Source organism: Pygocentrus nattereri, chromosome 5 (genome assembly GCF_015220715.1).
Source record: "Pygocentrus nattereri isolate fPygNat1 chromosome 5, fPygNat1.pri, whole genome shotgun sequence".
Lineage (NCBI taxonomy): Eukaryota > Metazoa > Chordata > Actinopteri > Characiformes > Serrasalmidae > Pygocentrus > Pygocentrus nattereri.
Window position 1 is genome coordinate 13,009,501 of NC_051215.1, and position 20,258 is coordinate 13,029,758.

At 44.2% G+C, this 20,258-nt stretch overlaps 1 protein-coding gene across 1 annotated transcript in view; it reads left to right on the plus strand.

Annotated features, from left to right (window-relative positions):
* Positions 1-20,258, plus strand: part of LOC108415305 (polyunsaturated fatty acid lipoxygenase ALOX15B-like) — a 42,964-nt gene that overhangs the window by 11,545 nt on the left and 11,161 nt on the right. Inside the window, exons 2-3 of the mRNA XM_037538309.1 lie at positions 17,796-17,946; positions 19,924-20,119. Of these exons, the coding sequence (XP_037394206.1) occupies positions 17,803-17,946; positions 19,924-20,119 (340 nt within the window). The 5' untranslated portion in view covers positions 17,796-17,802. The remainder of the gene's footprint in view (positions 1-17,795; positions 17,947-19,923; positions 20,120-20,258) is intronic.

The following is a 20,258-nucleotide window of genomic DNA, read 5'->3' on the forward strand; positions in this document are numbered from 1 at the left end:
ACACGGACAGAGAGAGAGAGAGAGAGAGAGAGAGAGAGAGAGAGAGACGGACAGAGAGAGAGAGAGAGACGGACAGAGAGAGAGAGAGAGACGGACAGAGAGAGAGACAGAGACAGACAAACAGAGAGAGACAGGGACAGAGAGACAGACGGGCAGAGAGACGGACACAGAGAGAGAGACGGGCAGAGAGAGAGAGAGAGAGAGAGAGAGACGGACACAGAGAGAGAGAGAGAGAGAGAGAGAGAGAGAGAGAGACGGACAGAGAGAGAGAGAGAGAGAGAGAGAGAGAGAGAGAGAGAGAGACGGACAGAGAGAGAGACAGAGACAGACAAACAGAGAGACAGGGACAGAGAGACAGACGGGCAGAGAGACGGACACAGAGAGAGAGACGGGCAGAGAGAGAGAGAGAGAGAGAGAGAGAGAGACGGACAGAGAGAGAGAGAGAGAGAGAGAGAGAGAGAGAGAGAGAGAGAGAGAGAGAGACGGACAGAGAGAGAGAGAGAGAGAGACGGACAGAGAGAGAGAGAGACGGACAGAGAGAGAGAGAGAGAGACGGACAGAGAGAGAGAGAGAGAGACGGGCAGAGAGAGAGAGAGAGAGAGAGAGAGAGAGAGACGGACAGAGAGAGAGAGAGAGAGAGAGAGAGAGAGAGAGAGAGAGAGAGAGACGGACAGAGAGAGAGAGAGAGAGAGACGGACAGAGAGAGAGAGAGAGAGACGGACAGAGAGAGAGAGAGAGAGACGGACAGAGAGAGAGAGACGGACAGAGAGAGAGAGAGAGAGACGGACAGAGAGAGAGAGAGAGAGAGACGGACAGAGAGAGACGGACAGAGAGAGAGACAGAGACAGACAAACAGAGAGAGACAGGGACAGAGAGACAGACGGGCAGAGAGACGGACACAGAGAGAGAGACGGGCAGAGAGAGAGACTGGCAGAGAGACGGACAGAGAGAGAGACTGGCAGAGAGATGGACAGAGAGAGAGACGGGCAGAGAGACGACAGAGAGAGAGAGAGACGGGCAGAGAGACGGACAGAGAGAGAGAGAGAGACTGGCAGAGAGACGGACAGAGAGAGAGAGAGACTGGCAGAGAGAGCGACAGGCAGAGAGAGAGGCAGAGAGCGACAGACAGACAGACAGAGAGAGCGACCGACAGACAGAGAGGCAGACAGAGAGAGAGCGACAGACAGACAGAGATGGACACAGAGAGAGACAGAGACGGACAGAGAGAGAGAGAGAGAGACGCAGACAGACAGGGAGAGACAGAGAGGCTGAGAGAGAAAGACAGAGCGACAGAGGCAGAGAGAGAGATCGACAGACAGAGAGGCAGAGAGAGCGACAGGCAGCGAGAGAGCGACAGACATTCAGACAGACAGAGAGAGAGGCCAGAGAGAGAGGCCAGAGAGAGAGGCCAGAGAGAGAGGGGGTGAGAGATGGTGGAACAGGAAGTGCAGAGAATTAGTAAGGTGGAAGTGAGGGCATCTTTAAAATGGATGAAGAATGGAAAGGCAGTTGGTCCAGATGACATACCTATGGAGATGTTCAGGAGAGAAGGCAGTGGACTTTTTAACCAGATTGTTGAACAAAGTCCTGGAGAGTGAGAGGATGCCTGATGAGTGGAGAAGCCGTGTACTGGTCCCAATTTTTAAGAACAAGGGTGATGTGCAGAGCTGCAGTAACTACAGAGGTGTAAAGTTGATGAGCCACACCATGAACGTGTGGGAAAGAGTTGTTGAAGCAAGGCTAAGGTGAGAGGTTCATATCAGTGAGCAGCAGTTTGATTTCATGCCCAGAAAGAGTACCACAGATGCAATTGAGTGTTGGTAGAGAAGTACAGAGAAGGTCAGAGGGAGCTACATTGTGTCTTTGTGGATCTAGAGAAGGCATATGATAGGGTGCCAAGACAGGAGTTGTGGTACTGTATGAGGAAGTCAGGTGTAGCTGAAAAGTATGTTAGGGTGGTGCAGGACATGTATGAGGATTAGGGGTGTGCGATATGGCCAAAAAAATGATATCTCGATATTTTCTGTAATTTTGTGGATAACGATAATGGACGATATTTTGCATTATTTAAAAATTTGTTTAAAGTCTTTTTTATATATATATATATATATATATATATATATATATATATATTCTTATATTTTTTAGCTTGCACTTCTTAAATGATTAATTATTGCTTACTAATTATATTAACAATATACTTAATGCATTTTCTTTTTTAAGGCATATTTTATTTCAAACAAACAAACATTGAAATCAATGCAGTGCAAATAGAACAAATATTCAACAGACACAGAAACAAATACAACATTTGTAAACAAATTACTTGCTTCAAGTTTGGTCAAATTGCACAAAAGGCAAAAAACTATAGCATGTTTAAGTAAATGAATAACCTTAATACTGTATAATAGTTATATAATTTATTAATATATATAATATTGCACATACATAACAAAAAGTATTAAACAAACTGAAGAACTTGCCAAAAAAGGTGCAGCACTTCTGGGGGAAAAAAGGTTTTTAAAGCATTTGTAATCCAATGACTCTAATGTTAACAAAGTCTACAATTTTCAGACAAGAAAGTAACATTGTCTTTGTATCAAAATGACAGAAGGACAGAAAAAATAGCAGCATTTTCCAGCATCAGTTTTAAGATGCACTGAGCTTCCTGCAATTTCTTAAAATAACTGCTAAAAGACTTTTGTGTCTTCTTTGCTGGCTCTCCTGTCATCTCCTCCAACTTTTGTTGCTGATGCCTGAGCTGAAGCAGTTGAGACCTTGGGTAGGGCTGTCTTCCTCTGTTGCTATAGCCTGTAGTTCTGCTGTAGCTGTTGTCACAATGACTTTGATTGTGTCATCATCATTGTAGCGATTTTTGAACCGGGGGTCAAGTGTTGATGCCAGACTCAACAGTTCGTCCACACAGTCCTCTGTGTATTTTGTGTTAAGGTACTCAAGGATAGATTGTTTTTTTTGTTGTTTTTTTTGGTTAGGTCTGTGTCATCAGATTTTATCTTCAGGAATTCAGTGTTAAACAAAGCCAGCACAGGTTTTAGGTAGGAAACTGTTACAAGTTTCTCACCTGAAAGAGCACCTGTGAACTCTAGAAGAGGCCCAAGTGCTTTGCTGACCGCTTCCAGCACCTCCACATCCTGCCATGTTGGGACAAGGTGTCTGTGCTTTTTGTCTTCAGCCAACACATGACGAATGGCCTTTTCCTGTTCAAGGAATCTCTCTATCATGCGCTGTCTTGAGCCCCATCTTGTTGGTGACTCTGCGATGAGTTTATGCTCCGGAAGCTTCAGCTGCTCTTGTGCATCAGCAAGTTTTTTCTTTTTTTTTTTTCCAGCTGTTGGGAAAAAGCTCCGACCAGCTTCTTGCAAACCCCAATGGCTCTGTCTATTCTCGGATCCCGCATGCTCCTCTCTGAAAAATGTTTTATTTATATATATATATATACATTACAACCTATTATATATTACATTATACTTAAATGTCATGTACTATTTAAAATATTATTTGCATACAACAACAGCTTTGCTTTGTTACACAATGTACATAACATTTTCACGTTTGCACACACTACTTGTAACAAAGTGTAACTTCAATTGCATTATATAAAAGTTACTCACCAATAGCAATATGTAGTCTGTGTCCAAAACATGGAAGCCTCTTCCATTTGTTTATCCGTAGTGCACTGACAACATTAGCCCCACTGTCTGTTGTCATGCACACCATGCGGTCTTCTCGCAGCGACCAAGATGCCAGCGCATTTTGCAGACCTTGGGCAATTAACTCTCCTGTGTGATCTTCAGGAAAGTATGATGTTTGCAAACAGTAGCTTTGCAGGTGCCAAAATTCGTCGATGAAATGCGCTGTCAGTGAGAGGTATGGCTCAGACGTTCTGCTTGACCATAAATCAGCCGTGGTGGAAAAATGTGCGACGTCTTTTAGTTTATGCGCCAGAGTTTGGTGATATGATTCATACAGTTTGGGCAAAGCGGTTTGACTGAAATATTTTCGGCCAGGCAGTTTATATCTTGAATCTATAGTGTTTAAAAGTTGTTTAAAGCCATCTCGCTCAACTACTTGAATAGGCATCATGTCTTTTGTGATATAATATGTGACCGCGTTTGTTATCTCTTGCCACCTGCTGCCTTTTTTGTCGTAAGGCACTTTTTTATTAAATACCTCCGTTAATGATTGCTGTGTGTTTTACCAGACACATTAGTTGTTTCAGGTTTGTCTATGACAGCGGGCTCCCGCAGCTTTTCATATTCCTCATAATCTTTGCGGTGGTTTGTTCGGAGATGATGGAACAGGTTAGTTGTCGAGCTTTCTTTTACGGCAACCGCTTTCTTACAAAGTTTGCAAATTGGTGTCTTGACCAACGTCAGTCTTTTCAAATCCAAACCATCTCCACGCGAGTGAAGATGATCCTCGCCTAGGAATTAAATCTAAGGCGGTAGATTGCGAGGCTGGCGCAGTGTCTTCACTCATGTTTAGCATTAGGCATTTATGCTAGCGCACAGTATGGACTCTCTCAATGCGCATGCGCAGCAGCCGAGGCGCCCCCCCAGTCTGTAGCATACTCGATAACGTCATCTTACACATCGTTTACGTGGCAATTAAGATATTATCGTAGACGATATATATCGCACACCCCTAATGAGGATAGTGAGACAGTGGTGAGGTGTGCAGTTGGAGTGACAGTTGGAGTGTGTGTGTGTGAGTGAATGAGAGGGAGGCAGGTGGAAAGGTGAAGATGCAAGGAGTAGAGGTCGTAAAGGTGGATGACTTCAAATATCTTGGGTCAACCATCCAGAGCAATGGACAATGTAGAAAAGAGGTGAAGAGGAGGGTGCAGGCAGGATAGAGTGGGTCTGGACGGATGTCAGGGCTGATGTGACTGAAGGATAGCAGCAAGCGTGAAAGGGAAGGTTTTCAAGACAGTAGTGCGTCCTGCTATGATGTATGGTTTGGAGACTGTGGCTCTGCCTAAAAGACAGGAGGCTGAGCTGGAGGTGGCGGAGATGAAGATGCTGAGGTTTTCGTTGGGAGTGACAAGGATGGACAGGATTAGAAATGAGCAGATCAGAGGGACAATAAAGGTGGAGCACTTTGGAGATAAAGCCAAAGAGTCCAGGTTGAGATGGTTTGGACAGGTGTTGAGGAGGAATAGTGGATATATTGGGCAAAGAATGTTGGAGATGGAGCTGCCGGGTAGAAGGAGAAGAGGTAGACCTCAGAGAAGGTTTATGGATGTAGTGAAGGTGGACATGGAGATGGTTGGTGTGAAAGTAGAGGAGGCAGTGGATGGGGCAAGATGGGGGCAGATGATCCGCTGTGGCGACCCCTAAAGGGAGCAGCCGAAAGATGGTGACCTGGGGTGCACCACATTAGTCCAGCATACCATTCCTTTACTGGATGTGGTTCCAGTGCAACAGAGGTATCGCCGCTTACCTCCTTCTCGATACGATTTGGTTAAAGCTCATATTCAGGAGCTAGTAGAACATCAAGTGGTGCATCCTAGTTTTAGCCCTTATGTTTCTCCCATAGTATTGGTGCAGAACAAGGATGGGTCCATTCGTCTGTGGTGATTACCGTCAACTCGATGCCAAGACTAGTCAATATGCCTTTCCTTTGCCCAGAATAGTCCTTAGATGGTTTGAGTGGGGCCAAGTGGTTTAGCACATTAGACTTGGCAAGTGGCTATAATCAGGTTCCTGTAGCAGAGGAGGACAAGGAAAAGACTGCTTTTTGTACACCTTGTGGGTAGGCGGCGTACTGATTTCTGGGGACAGATAAAGGGGGAGCACACCCAGGTGAGTTCACTTCCTGCTTTGTTAAACAAAAAGATGGTGGGGATTGTTTGCTGTCGCCGTTGAAAGAACTCTGTTCGGTAAGTTTGTATATGGTTGTTAACTGTTAGCAGGATGCTGGTGGTGATGGCTTGAAGTCTGCAGAGTGTAATTTCAGATTATTTTTCATTCCTAGTGCATGTGTGTTAGCAGGGGTAGCCAACCAGGCGAGAATCAGTGAAGTGCGCTTAGCAGACTCAACGGCTGGCGTGTTTGGGTATCAACCATGGCTTAAGTGGTGCTGCTGATCTACCGTTGTCTGCATACATATTAGCTATGGAGCAAGTATGCTGAGCAAGCAATCATAGTGGTGTCAGTAGTGCCTGTTACCTGGAGTGGGATTGCAGCCGGGGTGCTTGCGGGCCACTGTTTCTTCCCTCCACTCAGTTTTTGTTTTTATTATCGTGTGCCTTGCAAATGGTATAAGTGTTTCTTGTATCTATTTTTATGGATTGTAGTTTTTTGTTTAGGATGTAGTATTGGGATTGAGGTTTTTAGGTATTACCACTGCTATTTATGGAACTTTGTAATAGCATATCCCAGGTAATTTGTTCATGGTTGCACCCTGGAAGGTGTCTACTTTTCTTTTCTTTGATTTGTGGTCAAGGGGTGGGCTGCCCCGGTGCTCTGGCTGTGCCATCTTTGGGTGTTTTATTTGTTGTGTAGTATTGCTGTGGGTGATCTTTATTTGGTGAGCGTGGGTTTGTATGGTCATTGGTCGTTGACTGGGGGTACTTTTGGGCGAAGAGCACCGTGGGATTTGGGCACCTCCATGGCCACACTTATTTGGGGCCTGTGCTATGCTAACTAGTTTTGGTAATTAGCCTGAATCCCATACAGTTATCAATAGTAACTACAGTCTTTAAGACTCTTTGTTCTTAATGTTTTTTTAATAATTGTAAAATAAAATGTACTGCAATGTTATATTCTGATTGATGCAGGTGTATTATTGGCTGGCTCTAGACACTCTTTTGGTTGAGTGGCCTGTGAGAGGGGTCCCCTTCCCCATAATATAGGGGTGGTGTAGTCGAAGCTGTATTTCGTTTAGGTGTCTGCATAAGTACAAGGTGGGGTGCTTTTATTGTATTGATATTGCACCCAGTACCAGTGGGGGTAGTATGGCCACATATTCAATATAATAATCCATGCTGAGAAATGACTTTTAACCTCACCTCAGTGAGGGATCAGTCCCTCATTGGCATCTGGCAACAGGAAGTGGCAACTCCACCATCCGGAAATGGCACATACGCCACCTAGCAAAATGATCAATAACTGGCGATGAGTGACACTTGCTGCTCACGCTGCTTGGTAGTGTCACAGCCACACAAATGCCATGTGCCACTCAAAAAAGGCACGTATTAACAACTCCTGTGAGCAAAGCAGTGACTTTGGACAGTGGCTACTCAACTCTGCTAACTAGCAGCCCATCAAAGCACCACCATTGGCCATCAGAACCTGGGAAAAGTGATGGAGGATTGTTGATTTGAAGACTTTGTACAGGTAATGTATTGCTTTATTGGTTCACAGGTTTATGTTGGGTGGACAATTCGAAGCAAAATGAGTCGCTTTAGCCAAAGGACATGCAACAATAGCAGTAATACTAGCTTGAATATTGGCCCTTTGCATGATTTTGCATGCCCTCGGCTGATGGTCCACCTTAAGTTAAAAAAATGCACTTTGCATTTTACCTAGTTTGCATAGTTTTGTCAATGTTATAATTTTTTAAAAATATAATTGTTAAAAACCTCTCCATGGATCACCACCTTATCGTGGTGGAGGGGTTTGCGTGCTTGAATGATCCTAGGAGCTATGTTGTCTGGAGCAAAAGCTCCTGGTAGGGTCTCCCATGGCAAACTGGTCCTAGGTGACAGGTCAGACAAAGTGTGATCCATAATAACCCCTATGGAAAGACAAGAACAGGTTTTGTGTACCCTGCCCGGAACAGGGTTACCGGGGCCCCACCCTGGAGCCAGGCCTGGGGGAGGGGCTCACCAGCGAGCATCTGGTGGCCGGGCATTTACTCATGGTGCCCGGCCGGGCCCAGCCCGAAGGAGTTACATGAGTCCCCCCTCCCATCGACCCACCACCAATGGGAGGGGCAGTAGTAGGGGTTCGGTGCTTTGTGGATCGGGCAGTGTCCGAAGGCGTGGGCCTTGGCGTTCTAATCCTCGGTTGCTGAAACTGGCTTTTGGAACTTGGAACGTTACCTCACTGGTGGGGAAGGAGCCCGAGTTGGTGCGCGAGGTTGAGAGACACCGTCTAGATATAGTCGGGCTCACCTCAACACACAGCTTGGGCTCTGGGTCCAATCTCCTTGAGAGGGGCTGGACTTTATTCTTTTCTGGAGTTGCCCATGGTGAGAAGCGGCGGGCATGTGTGGGCTTTCTCATAGCCCCTCGACTCGGTGCCTGTATGTTGGGGTTTTCTCCGGTGGATGAGAGGGTAGCTTCCCTATGCCTTCGGGTTGGGGAACGGGTCCTGACTGCTGTCTGTGCTTATGCACCGAACAGCAGTTCAGAGTACCCAGCCTTCTTAGAGTCCTTGGAAAGGGTGCTTGAAAGTGCTCCTCCTGGAGACTCTATTGTCCTACTGGGGGACTTTAACGCTCACGTGGGCAATGACAGTGAGACCTGGAGGGGTGTGATTGGGAGGAATGGCCTCTCTGATCTGAACCAGAGTAGTGTTCAGTTTTTGGACTTCTGTGCAAACCACAGTTTGTCCAGCACGAACACCATGTTTGAACACAAGGATGTCCATAAGTGCACATGGCACCAGGACACCCTAGGCCGCAGTTCAATGATCGACTTTGTAGTCGTGTCATCGGACTTGCGGCCATGTGTTTTGGACACTCGGGTAAAGGGAGGAGCTGAGCTGTCAACTGATCACCAGCTGGTGGTGAGTTGGTTCAGGTGGTGGGGGAAGATGCCGGTCAGACCAGGCAAGCCCAAACGTATAGTGAGGGTTTGCTGGGAACGTCTGGCAGAAGAACCTGTCAGATTGATCGTCAACTCGCACCTCCTTCAGAACTTTGACCAGATATCGGGGGAGGTGGGGGACATTGACTCAGAATGGCCATGTTCCGTTCCTCCATTGTTGAAGCGGCTGACTGTAGCTGTGGCCGTGAGGTAGTTGGTGCCTGTCGGGGCGGTAATCCTCGAACCCGGTGGTGGACACCCCAGGTGAGAGATGCCATCAAGCTGAAGGAGTCCTACTGGGCATGGTTGGCCTGTGGGACACCAGAGGCAGCTGGCAGGTATCGACAGGCCAAGCGCTCTGCGGCTTCAGTCATCGCCAAGGCAAAAACCTGTGTATGGGAGGAGTTTGGTGAGGCCTTGGAAAGTGACTAAGTCGGCTCCGAAAAGATTCTGGCAAACCGTCAGGCGACTCAGAAGGGGAAAGCAGTGTGCCACTAGCATTGTATATAGTGGAGATGGTGTGCTGCTGACTTCGACTGAAGACGTCATTGGGCGGTGGAAGGAATAGCTACTTTGAGGACCTTCTCAATCCCTCCGACACGTTCTCCAGTGAGGAGACAGAGTCTGGGGACATGGGAATATGCTTGTCCATTACTGAGGCCGAAGTCGCTGAGGTAGTTAAGAAGCTCCTTGGTGGCAAGGCTCCAGGGGTGGATGAGATCCGCCCTGAGTTCCTCAAGGCTCTGGATGTTGTGGGGCTGTCTTGGCTGACACACCTTTTCAACATTGTGTGGACATCGGGGATGGTGCCACTGGATTGGCAGACTGGGGTGGTGGTGCCTCTTTTTAAAAAAGGGCACCAGAGGGTGTGTTCCAACTACAGGGGAATCACACTCCTCAGCCTCCCTGGTAAGGTCTATGCAGGGGTACTGGAGAAGAGAGTCTGGCTTATAGTTGAACTTCGGATCCAGGAGGAACAGTGCGGGTTCCGCCCTGGTCGTGGAACACTGGACCAACTCTTCACCCTCTCCAAGATTCTGGAGGGTTCATGGGAGTTTGCCCAACCAGTCCACATGTGCTTTGAGGATCTGGAGAAGGCATTCGACTGTGTTCCCCGGGGTATTCTGTGGGATGTGCTTCGGGAGTACAGGGTACATGGCTCTTTGCTACGAGCCATTCAGGCCCTGTACAAACAAAGCAGGAGTTTGGTTCGCATGGCCGGCAGTAAGTCAGACTCGTTCCCAGTGAGAGTTGGACTCCGTCAGGGCTGCCCTTTGTCACCGATTCTATTCATAATTTTTATGGATAGAATTTCTAGGCGCAGTCAGGGGATGGAGGGTGTCTGGTTTGGTGACCTCAGGGTCACATCGCTGCTGTTTGCAGATGATGTGGTCCTATTGGGGACATCAGGCCACGAATTTCAGCTTTCGCTGGATCGGTTTGCAGCCGAGTGCGAAGCGGCCGGGATGAGAATCAGTACCTCCAAATCCGAGGCCATGGTTCTCAGGCGGAAAAGGGTGGAGAGCCCTCTCTGGGTCGGGGATAGGCTCTTGTCTCAAGTGGAGGAGTTCAAGTATCTCAGGGTCTTGTTCACGAGTGATGGTACAAGGGAGCGGGAGATTGACAGGCGGATTGGTGCTGGGTCAGCAGTGATGCGGGCTCTTTACCGGTCTGTTGTGGTAAAGAAAGAGCTAAGCCATAAGGCAAGGCTCTCGATTTACCGGTCGATCTACGTTCCCACCCTCACCTATGGTCATGAGCTTTGGGTAATGACTGAAAGAATAAGATCGCGAATACAAGCGGCCAAAATGAGTTTCCTCCGCAGGGTGTCTGGACTCTCCCTTAGAGATAGGGTGAGAAGTTCGGTCATCCGGGAGGGACTCGGAGTAGAGCCGCTGCTTCTTCACATCGAGAGGAGTCAGCTGAGGTGGTTCGGGCATCTAGTAAGGATGCCTCCTGGAAGCCTCCCTCGGGAGGTGTCACAGGCAAGTCCACCTGGGAGGAGACCCCGGGGAAGACCCAGGACACGCTGGCGTGACTATATCGCCCAGCTGGCCTGGGAGCGCCTCGGAATCCCCCTTGGAGAGCTAGTGGAAGTGGCTGGGGAAAGGGAGGTCTGGGCCTCATTGCTTAGGATGCTGCCCCCGCCACCCGAATCCCGGAGAAGCGGAAGATAATGGATGGATAATTGTTAAAAATTAATACTTTGGTGTTTGGTTAGTGCCACACCTGAGCAGCAGGTGCCAATGGTTAGTGCCACTTAGGAGCAGCTGGTGCCCCTGGCATTTGATTAGTGCAACTCTTGAGCCAAACATTTGCAGTTAGCTAGCTACACTATATTAAATTACACAATACTAAATTACAAGCTAGGTAGCTAAATTAATCAAGTTTCCTTATTTTTATGGATTTTACGCAAATGAGTTAAATATAAACCATCAAGTACTGAATAGTGGACAAAATTAAATGCCCTTTGTGTATCATGCATATTACTCAAAATATCACTAACAGGAAATGGTATCACAGTATACTGATATAGATGATATCACCCAGCACTATGCTAAATGTTAAAGTACTGAAACCCATTTACATCAAAGTCCAAAAGCAGTCTGTCCTCTATAATGGAAATCATTTTTGGACTGGCAGTATGACAAAGTGTGAACTATACTATAACAGGTGAAATACTGAGTTCTCCCAGTTTGAAGCCCCAACCAAGTCAAATCGACCATATAATCAGCGAGCGACTGAGAGCGTTTTCTCTCTGGTGGAGAAAGTGGACCAGCTAGAGGTGCGCATCTGGGGTTTAAGGGATAGACAGCAATAGTAAGTGTCAGCAGCTTCGGGTGCCTTAGGGAGAGTTAGCACCCCCTCGACTCCGGTGTTGGAGCCCTTGCAGCGGGGCGAATGGGTGATGACTCGGCAGTCTAGCCAGAAAGCTAAGGCTAATGCTAACGCTGAGGCCAAAGTTAGCCCACTGGGAACACCATGCTTCTCCGATTCGCGTGTCAAACAGGTTTGCTAAGTGAAACACCCACTTTGGAACCTGTTAAAATTACTCTGGTTATAGGAGACTCGATTGTCCGACATGTGAAATTAGCAACTCCTTTAGGGGTGCCAGCAGTAACATTTAGATGTTTATCGGGAGCCAGAGCGCCAGACATTAAGGTGGCAACCTTAGACTGTTAGCTGATGAGATATCCGAGGATAGTCGTACATGTCGGGGCCAATGATATTCATCTGCGGCAGTCTGAGATAACTAAGGGTAAGATTAGAGAGGTGATTAAACAGGCCCAGACGATGTCCAATGCTGTAACTTGCTCTGGCCTCATCCCAATGCCACAGGCGCGGAAGCCTACAGCAGGCTTTCGGGATTAAACTGCTGAATGTCCAAGAGGTGTTCTGAAAATCAAGTGGGCTTTATAGACAATTGGTTACGTTTTGAGGGCAAGCCTGGTCTTATAGGTAGGGATGGTGTCCACCCCATATGGGAGCGTGCTGCCTTTCTTTCTTGCAGCATAGCTCAGTCTTTTAGTTAGTCGGCAGTGTAGTGTAAACAGCTGCTGACAGTCCAGAGCCGGGACCAGGCCGCAGACAGGCTAAACTGACCGTCTGCGACCTGCCTTGAGGCGTCACCCTTTGAGACTGTCTTTGCCCCAAATTAAAGCTAAATTTAATCATAGACAAACTCAATCAGCCCATTTAAACAACCTAATCAATATATATCCGTATTCAGATGATGACACCTTAGATCTAAAATTTGGACTACTCAATATAAGATCACTAAACTCAAAAGCAGTCATCGTAAATTAAATTATAAGCGATCATAAATTTGACATTTTTTGTCTCACTGAAACATGGGTTAGACCAGATGAATATTCAGCTTTAAATGAAGCCACCCCTATAGGCTATAATTATGCACATAGGTCAAGATTATCAGGCAAGGGAGGTGGAGTCTGTGTAATCTACCAAAATACTCTAGATATTGGTCAGAAACAATGTGACACTTTCACTTCCTTTGAGGTCCTTTCCATTCATGTTACAAATCCGGTCACAAAAATGCATTCTTTTTCATTATTTAACATTTACAGACCACCAGGGCCCTACTTTGAATTTTTAAAATAATTTAGTGATTTCGCTGCAAACCTGGCTGTGTTCAATGATAAAGTAATAATTGTAGGAGATCTTAATATTCACTTTGAGAAGGTAGATGACCCATTAAAAATTTACTTCATTTATTTTTTAAAGTAATTTACTTCAATTCTAGACTCTGGTATTACCCAAAATGTGACAGGGCCTACACACTACTGTAGTCACACTTTAGATTTAGTTTTGACACTAGGTCTTAACATAGACAAGCTTAATATCCTACTGAAAACCCCAGCAGTCTCCGACCACTTGATTTCATATGAGCTACGTTTTAGCCATAATATGTACGTTCCCTCGTTATTCTACAAAGCGCTCAAAACCTTTTACTGACCTACAATTTATATAAAATCTGCCAGAACCATCAATGCCAGTTTTCACTCCATCAGACCCAATGTACAGTGCCCTCCATAATTATTGGCACCCCTGGTTAAGATGTGTCAAAAGCCTTAAAATAAATTCAGTTTTTATTGTGGAAACATACTGTCACACTGAAAATTGTAGAAAAATGTAACCTTTAACTCAAGTAGAGTTTTAGGGGGAAAATAAAATCCCTGACTAAGAAATAATTTTTCTTCATAAAATCACCTGTTCCACAATTATTGGCACCCCTAACAATTCTTAGGAAATAAATGTAATTAAAGAATTTCTGTCACTTCTACAGTAGTTTACGAAGTTAATCAAAGTATGTAGGAACATTTAATTAGCAATTCACAACTTCTTGTTTCCCTGGGGTATAATTATGACGTGACAGAGGCCATTTCTCTTCAACATGGGAAAGACAAAGGAACATAGCATTCAAGTAAGGCAGATGTGTGTTGACCTTCACAGGTCAGGCAATGGCTACAAGAAAATAGCCACTCACCTACACCTGTCCGTATCTACTGTCAGAGGAATTATTAAGAAGTTTAAAACAACTGGAACAGTGGTAAACAAGTCTGGACGAGGACGCAAGTTTATTTTGCCACCACGCACAGTGAGGAGGATGATAAGAGAAATAAAAAGTTCTCCAAAGCTCACTGTTACGGAACTGCAACAAATGGTAGCATCTTGGGGTCACGAAGTCTCCAAAACAACCATCAGACACTATCTACACTCCAACAAGCTGTTTGGGAGGCATGCACGGAAAAAACCTTTTCTCACTCACAATCATAAACGTAAACGTTTGGAGTTTGCTAAGCAGTACTGGGACTTCAACTGGGACCATGTGCTTTGGTCAGATGAAACAAAGATAGAGCTTTTTGGCAACAAATGCTGTAAGTGGGTCTGGCGTAACACAAGAGCTGAGTATGCAGAAAAGCACCTCATGCCCACTGTGAAATACGGGGGAGGATCAGTGATGCTGTGGGCCTGCTTTTCTTCCAAAGGCCCAGGGAACCTTGTTAGGGTGCATGGCATCATGAATGCTTTGAAATACCAGGACATTTTAAAACAAAATCTGGTGGCTTCTGCCCGAAAGCTGAAGATGGGTCGTCACTGGGTCTTTCAGCAAGATAATGACCCTAAACATATGGCAAGATCTACACAGAAATGGTTGACCACACACAGAATCAAGCTCCTCCCATGGCCATCTCAGTCCCCAGACCTTAACCCCATTAAAAACCTGTGGGGTGAGCTGAAGAGGAGAGTGCAGAGGAGAGGACCCAGGTCGCTGGATGATTTAGAGAGATTGTGCAAAGAGGAATGGTCGAAGATACCTCTTTCTGTGTTCTCCCATCTTGTGAAACATTATAGGAGAAGATTAGGTGCTGTTTTGTTGGCAAAGGGGGGTTGTACAAAGTATTAACATCAGGGGTGCTAATAATTGTGGCACACATTATTTGATGTTAAACAATTATTTCTTAATGTGGGATTTTTTTCCTACTGAATAAATGCACTTGAGATAAAGGTTGGATTTTGCTCTTTTTTCCATCGTGGTCCTATATTTAAAAAAACCCTCAATTTATTAGAAGCTAAAGAACACATCTTAACCAGGGGTGCCAATAATTATGGAGGGCACTGTAGCTACAGTTACTAACCGATTATTTAGAAAATACCTTCCGATCCACTTTAGAAAATGTGGCTCAACTTAAAAAATAAAAAGAATATGGCAGAAAAAGCTCGACCCATGGTACAACGATAAAACCCATACCGTAAAACAAACAGTTCGGAAACTAGAGCAGAAATGGTCAGAAAAAGGACAGCCTTATAGAGTATAGAAATGCTCTCACAAAAGCTCGTTCAGCATATCTGGCCCGCTGATCGAGAACAATATAATCCTAGAGTTCTGTTTAGTGATTTCCCAAATCACAAAAACAGGCAGGTACTGAACCAGAAATTTCAGCAACTCTCACCAGTGAAGTTTTTATGGACTTGTTTAATAATAAAATTGAAAATATTAGACAACAAATTCAACCCACAGTATTAAATCCAACTTGGCTGTCATGTGACTTGGATGATGTAAAACAAAACACAGTTGTAGAAAAGAGCCTGGAAACTTTTCCCCCACTCCCACAGCTAGAGCTAGAGAAGATTATCTCCTCTGCAAATTGCACAACCTGTATACTCAATGCAATTCCCTCAAAATTACTCAAAGAAGTACTGCCAGTCATTATAAACCCTCTTTTAACTATAGTAAACTCGTCCCTTGGTTTGGGCTATGTTTCCAAAGCTTTTAAACTAGCAGTTATCAAACCTCCTGATCAAGCAACTAAATCTTGATGTTAGCATATTGTTTAATTACAGGCCTATTTCTAACTTGCCATTATATCGAAGATCTTAGAAAAAGCTGTGGCCCAACAACTTAGTTCATATCTACATAAGAACCATATATATGAAAAATTCCAATCTGGATTTAGGCCACATCACAGCACTGAGACAGCTCTAGTTAAGATAATGATCTTCTTGCCTCTGATCAAGGCCATGTATCCCTGTTAGTGCTACTTGACCTCAGTGCAGCTTTCAATACAATAGACCACAATATTCTCCTAGAAAGGTTAGAAAACATGGTTGGAGTCACAGGGACAGCCCTATCATGGTTCCAATCTTACTTAACAGAACGTTACCAGTTCGTCAACTTGTATTCCAATTATTCAAAAGTAAGATTTGGAATTCATGGCTTTTAGGACCATTTTTTACACTATACATGTTACCGTTAGGCAGTTATAAGTAACCATGGTGTAAACTTTCATTGTTATGCAGACGATACTCAACTGTACATATCAGCCAAGCCTGATGAAAAATACAGGTTAAAGAAAATAGAGGGCTGTGTAAAAGGTGTGAAATGCTGGGTGTTAAGGAACTTCCTCCTACTAAACAGTAACAAAACAGAGGTTCTCCTTCTGGGTCCTAAATTGGCAAGAAATAAACTACCAGATTTAATTTTAAATCTCGCCGACTTTCCAGTTACACCTGGCTCAGGAGCAAAAAATCTTTCTTTCAAATTATTATTCGATCAACACATAGGCAGCATCACTAGGACAGCTTCTCTACATCTTCAACATTGCCAAGATAAGAAATGCCCTATCCCTGTGTGATGCAGAAACACTAGTACATGCCTTTATTACTTCCAGGCTAGACTACTGTAATGCACTACTGTCAGGATGTACAAGCAGGAATTTAAGCAAACTTCAACTAGTCCAAAATGGTGCAGCCCAATATCAGTCCATATCAGCCCCATATCAGTCCAATGCTATCATCACTTCACTGGCTGCCTGTTAAATTTCGTATTGATTATAAAATTCTTTTATTGACGTATAAAGCCTTACATGGGCTCGCTCCTGAGTACCTGCAAGACCTTATTTCCCATTACGAGCCATCACGACTACTCAGATCCCAGAGTGCTGGCTTATAGTTCCTAGAAATCATAAGGCTACAGCTGGGGGAAGAGCTTTTTCTTATAAAGCCCCCAAACTCTGGAATGATCTTCCAGAAAATGTTTGGGACTCGGTCTCGATCTTTAAAACTAGGCTGAAAACTCACTTGTTCAGTTTAGATTTTGGTAGGTAATGTTCCCCCTTAGATAAAGGCAGCAGATCCAGGGGTCCATGGACACAGGGAATTATAGTAAACTGAGACGCTGGTGCTGTCGTCCCACTGCTCGCACACGGTCACTCAGGTTTGTGGACGGTGGAGCGGAGGGATGCCAAACTGTTTGAGTGGTCTCGAGTCTGTCTCCTTCTGTTTCTCTCCTTTTAGTTAAGCTGTCAGTCAGATCTGCCAGTCATTAGCCACACTCTGTAAATGTTTACATCCCCTGTTTTACATACAGACAGAATAAAACTAATTCCCTCTCCTTGCCTTTTTTTCCGAGTATACAACCGCCCACATGTCCGACACTGAAGGACGACTGACTGCCGAGCCCTCTTACTACCCACTTCAGACCAGCTGCCCAAACCCCAGCTAGTGCCACCTACCGTGGACTAGCTGCCCACCCTACACTGTTTTCATAAACTCCTAGTTATTACTACTACTGATACTACTGCTAGTAATGTTAGTAGTATAATCACTTGTAGGTAGTTTGACCAGAGGAGGATGGGTCCCCCCTGGTGAGCCTGGTTCCTCTCAAGGTTTTTTCCTCAGTTCTGAGGGATTTTTTTCCTTGCCACTTTTGCCCCTGGCTTGCCCATTGGGTTTTTTTTTTTTTTTTTTTTTTTTTTACATTCTTGTTAAAACTTTGTCTTTTCTAGAATTCTGTGAAGCTGATTTGTCACATCTGTTGTAAAAGGTGCTACACATTTTGATTTGATATAATTAGTTTTTTTGGTAGGATGGCTGATAAATCAAAACAATTGCTTGAAACAACTGGTGGAATCTTAGTGGCACGACTTTTTTAGGTAAAGGTGGCCCTGAACACAATCAGATGGGAACTTAAACTGTTTTTAAACGTCTTTAATTCCAGGGCAACCATGGCGAATTACACAATTGAAGTCTTCATGGGTGATGCTCTCAATGCAGGGAACGCCAACACAGTCTTCATCAATCTCATTGGTACAAAGGATATCAGTGAACCACAAATCCTTGGTCATTCTGCAGAGATGCTGTGCTGTTCAGTAAGTTGACTGCATTTTATTACAATCTATTTTTATTGTATTATATTATGCTTAGTGACAGTATAAAGCCTGGCACTGGATTCATTTTCTTCTCTCCAGTAATATAAAAATGTATCAGTAAGTCCTTACGTTTTTTGGAGAAATGCATTTAAGAACAAAGTGGGCCACATTCATGAAATGAGCTGAACAAATGTGCATAACTAACTTTTTTTTTTTTTTTGTGTAGATTTGTGTCCATGAATGTTTTTGTAGTGTTGAGATTTGCGAGTACTAACAAACTTTGTCACAGGATGGAAAATTCTAAAATATGCAAGAGTACAAGTATTTTTGTGAACTAGTGTTGAGATCCGTTCCACTGAAATATCAAGCAGACACAAAATCCATTGCCATGTCAAGGTGGAGTGAAAAGGATTCTATGAATTGAGCAGTGATTTTTTTTTTTTTTTTTTTTTAATTATTTTTTTATTTTGCAGCTGTCAAAGTACAAAACATTTGTTTCTGCTAACCTGAGAGATTAAGTGAGAAAAAAAAATTTAAAAGAAAGATGTTGAGTATAGAATACCATGGACTAACAGGGCTGCGAGATCAGTGACAAACTTGATGCCAGAAATTAAGGACCTTGGAAAGAAACCAAAAGTAATGTGCTAAGCTCCCCTGAATAACACAAATTACAAATAACAGAAATCATCTTAAAGGTGTTAAATAAAATCTACACAATGAGTAAATAATTGATTGAAAAACTAATGTAAGTAATTACATTTGTTTGTCTACCATCAGTCTTGGCTTTTGGATTGACTTGAAAATAACCTGTGCAAGCAAAACTAAATCACAACTTCACATTACTACTAAATAAGAAAAGTTGAGTCCTGAGACCATCACAGTATGTTCTCATTTACAGTGCAGGCTTAAGATTATCCCCAAGTGGGAGCTATTAATACTCAAATTACTTAAAGATTAAGTGACCCTTAGTCCCACAATGGGGAAATTTCACCACCTCATCACCATCAAATTTCTTCACCTCATTGAACCCTTCTGTACAGTAAAACACCACATACACATTCATGAATGCATACACACTAGAAGGCAGTGTGCAGACTTGCCCAGAGAGGTGGGCAGCCCTATCCGCAACACCCGCGGAGCAGTTGGGGGCACTTCAGTCACGTACAGGGGATCAAACCAGGGACCTTCAGGTCACAGGGCTGGTTCCCTAACCTGTAGCGCATGACTGCCTCAGTGTGTGTGCCATTGAAAGAGGAAACCCACACTATACAATATATACAGTTTTACTTCATTTATACAAAGTGAAAGGCCCAAAATGATACAAAACATTCCGTAAGTAATAATTTGGCATGATGGTTGTAGCCCAGCTAACAGGCCCCTCCAATAATATTCTAGATGCATGAATTGAGTTGGCAATTGAACAGGTCTTCACAATAGAACATAAAAGCAACAGCTTTAAGTTTAATAAGGAATGGTATTTTAAAACGGTGTGTTTCTGCTGTATTCTGGGTGCTGATTTTTACTGAACAAGATTACATTGATCAAACTAACACTTTCGAAGTAAATCTGACAGCTCATTTAATTTAATTGAAACACAACAACTTAGTTCTCACTCAACTTGGTTTTACATGCATTTAAGTATTATCAAGAAGAGAAGATTCAGAGCAATTTCTTTGTGCCCAGCTGTGAGTATATGTGGCTGAGGTGTACTTCACTCCTAATTTGCTCATATTTCTGAAGGACTCATGAATGAGGCCCATTTTTATAAAAGGTTTCTAATTTACATATTAAACTGTGATGTTGAGTAATGCGTTTGGAATAGAAGGGGAAAATAAACACGATGGCAAACATTCCCTGATCTCTTCAGGAAGTCAATAGAGCTCAGAGAAAGTGTATGGTTGTACAGTGAACGGAGACAATGTGCTGCGTAGTATCCCAACAGTATGTTAGTAATCAGAATAATACGTTTCCCAACAGAAGACGCTGACTGTGTCTTGCAAAGAAAGTCTTGGGCCGTTCTTCCTGGTTCAGCTGGAGCTCAAGGCACTCGAGCTTGAAGATCACTGGTTCTGCTCTAAAGTTATCGTCACTGATCCTGAAGGACGCCAGCGGCTTTTCCCTTGTTACCAGTGGTTGTCTCCTAAGAAGAAAACAATTCTCAGAGAAGCTACAGGTTTGTAACTACAAATATAGCAGTGTTAGAATATGCTCATTTATGTTTATGCTCACCCCAAAATTGGTCATGAATGTTAGGTGTTCTAAGTAGTGGCAGATCTAGAAAACTTACCAGGGGTGTCAAAGTAGGTGTCAGG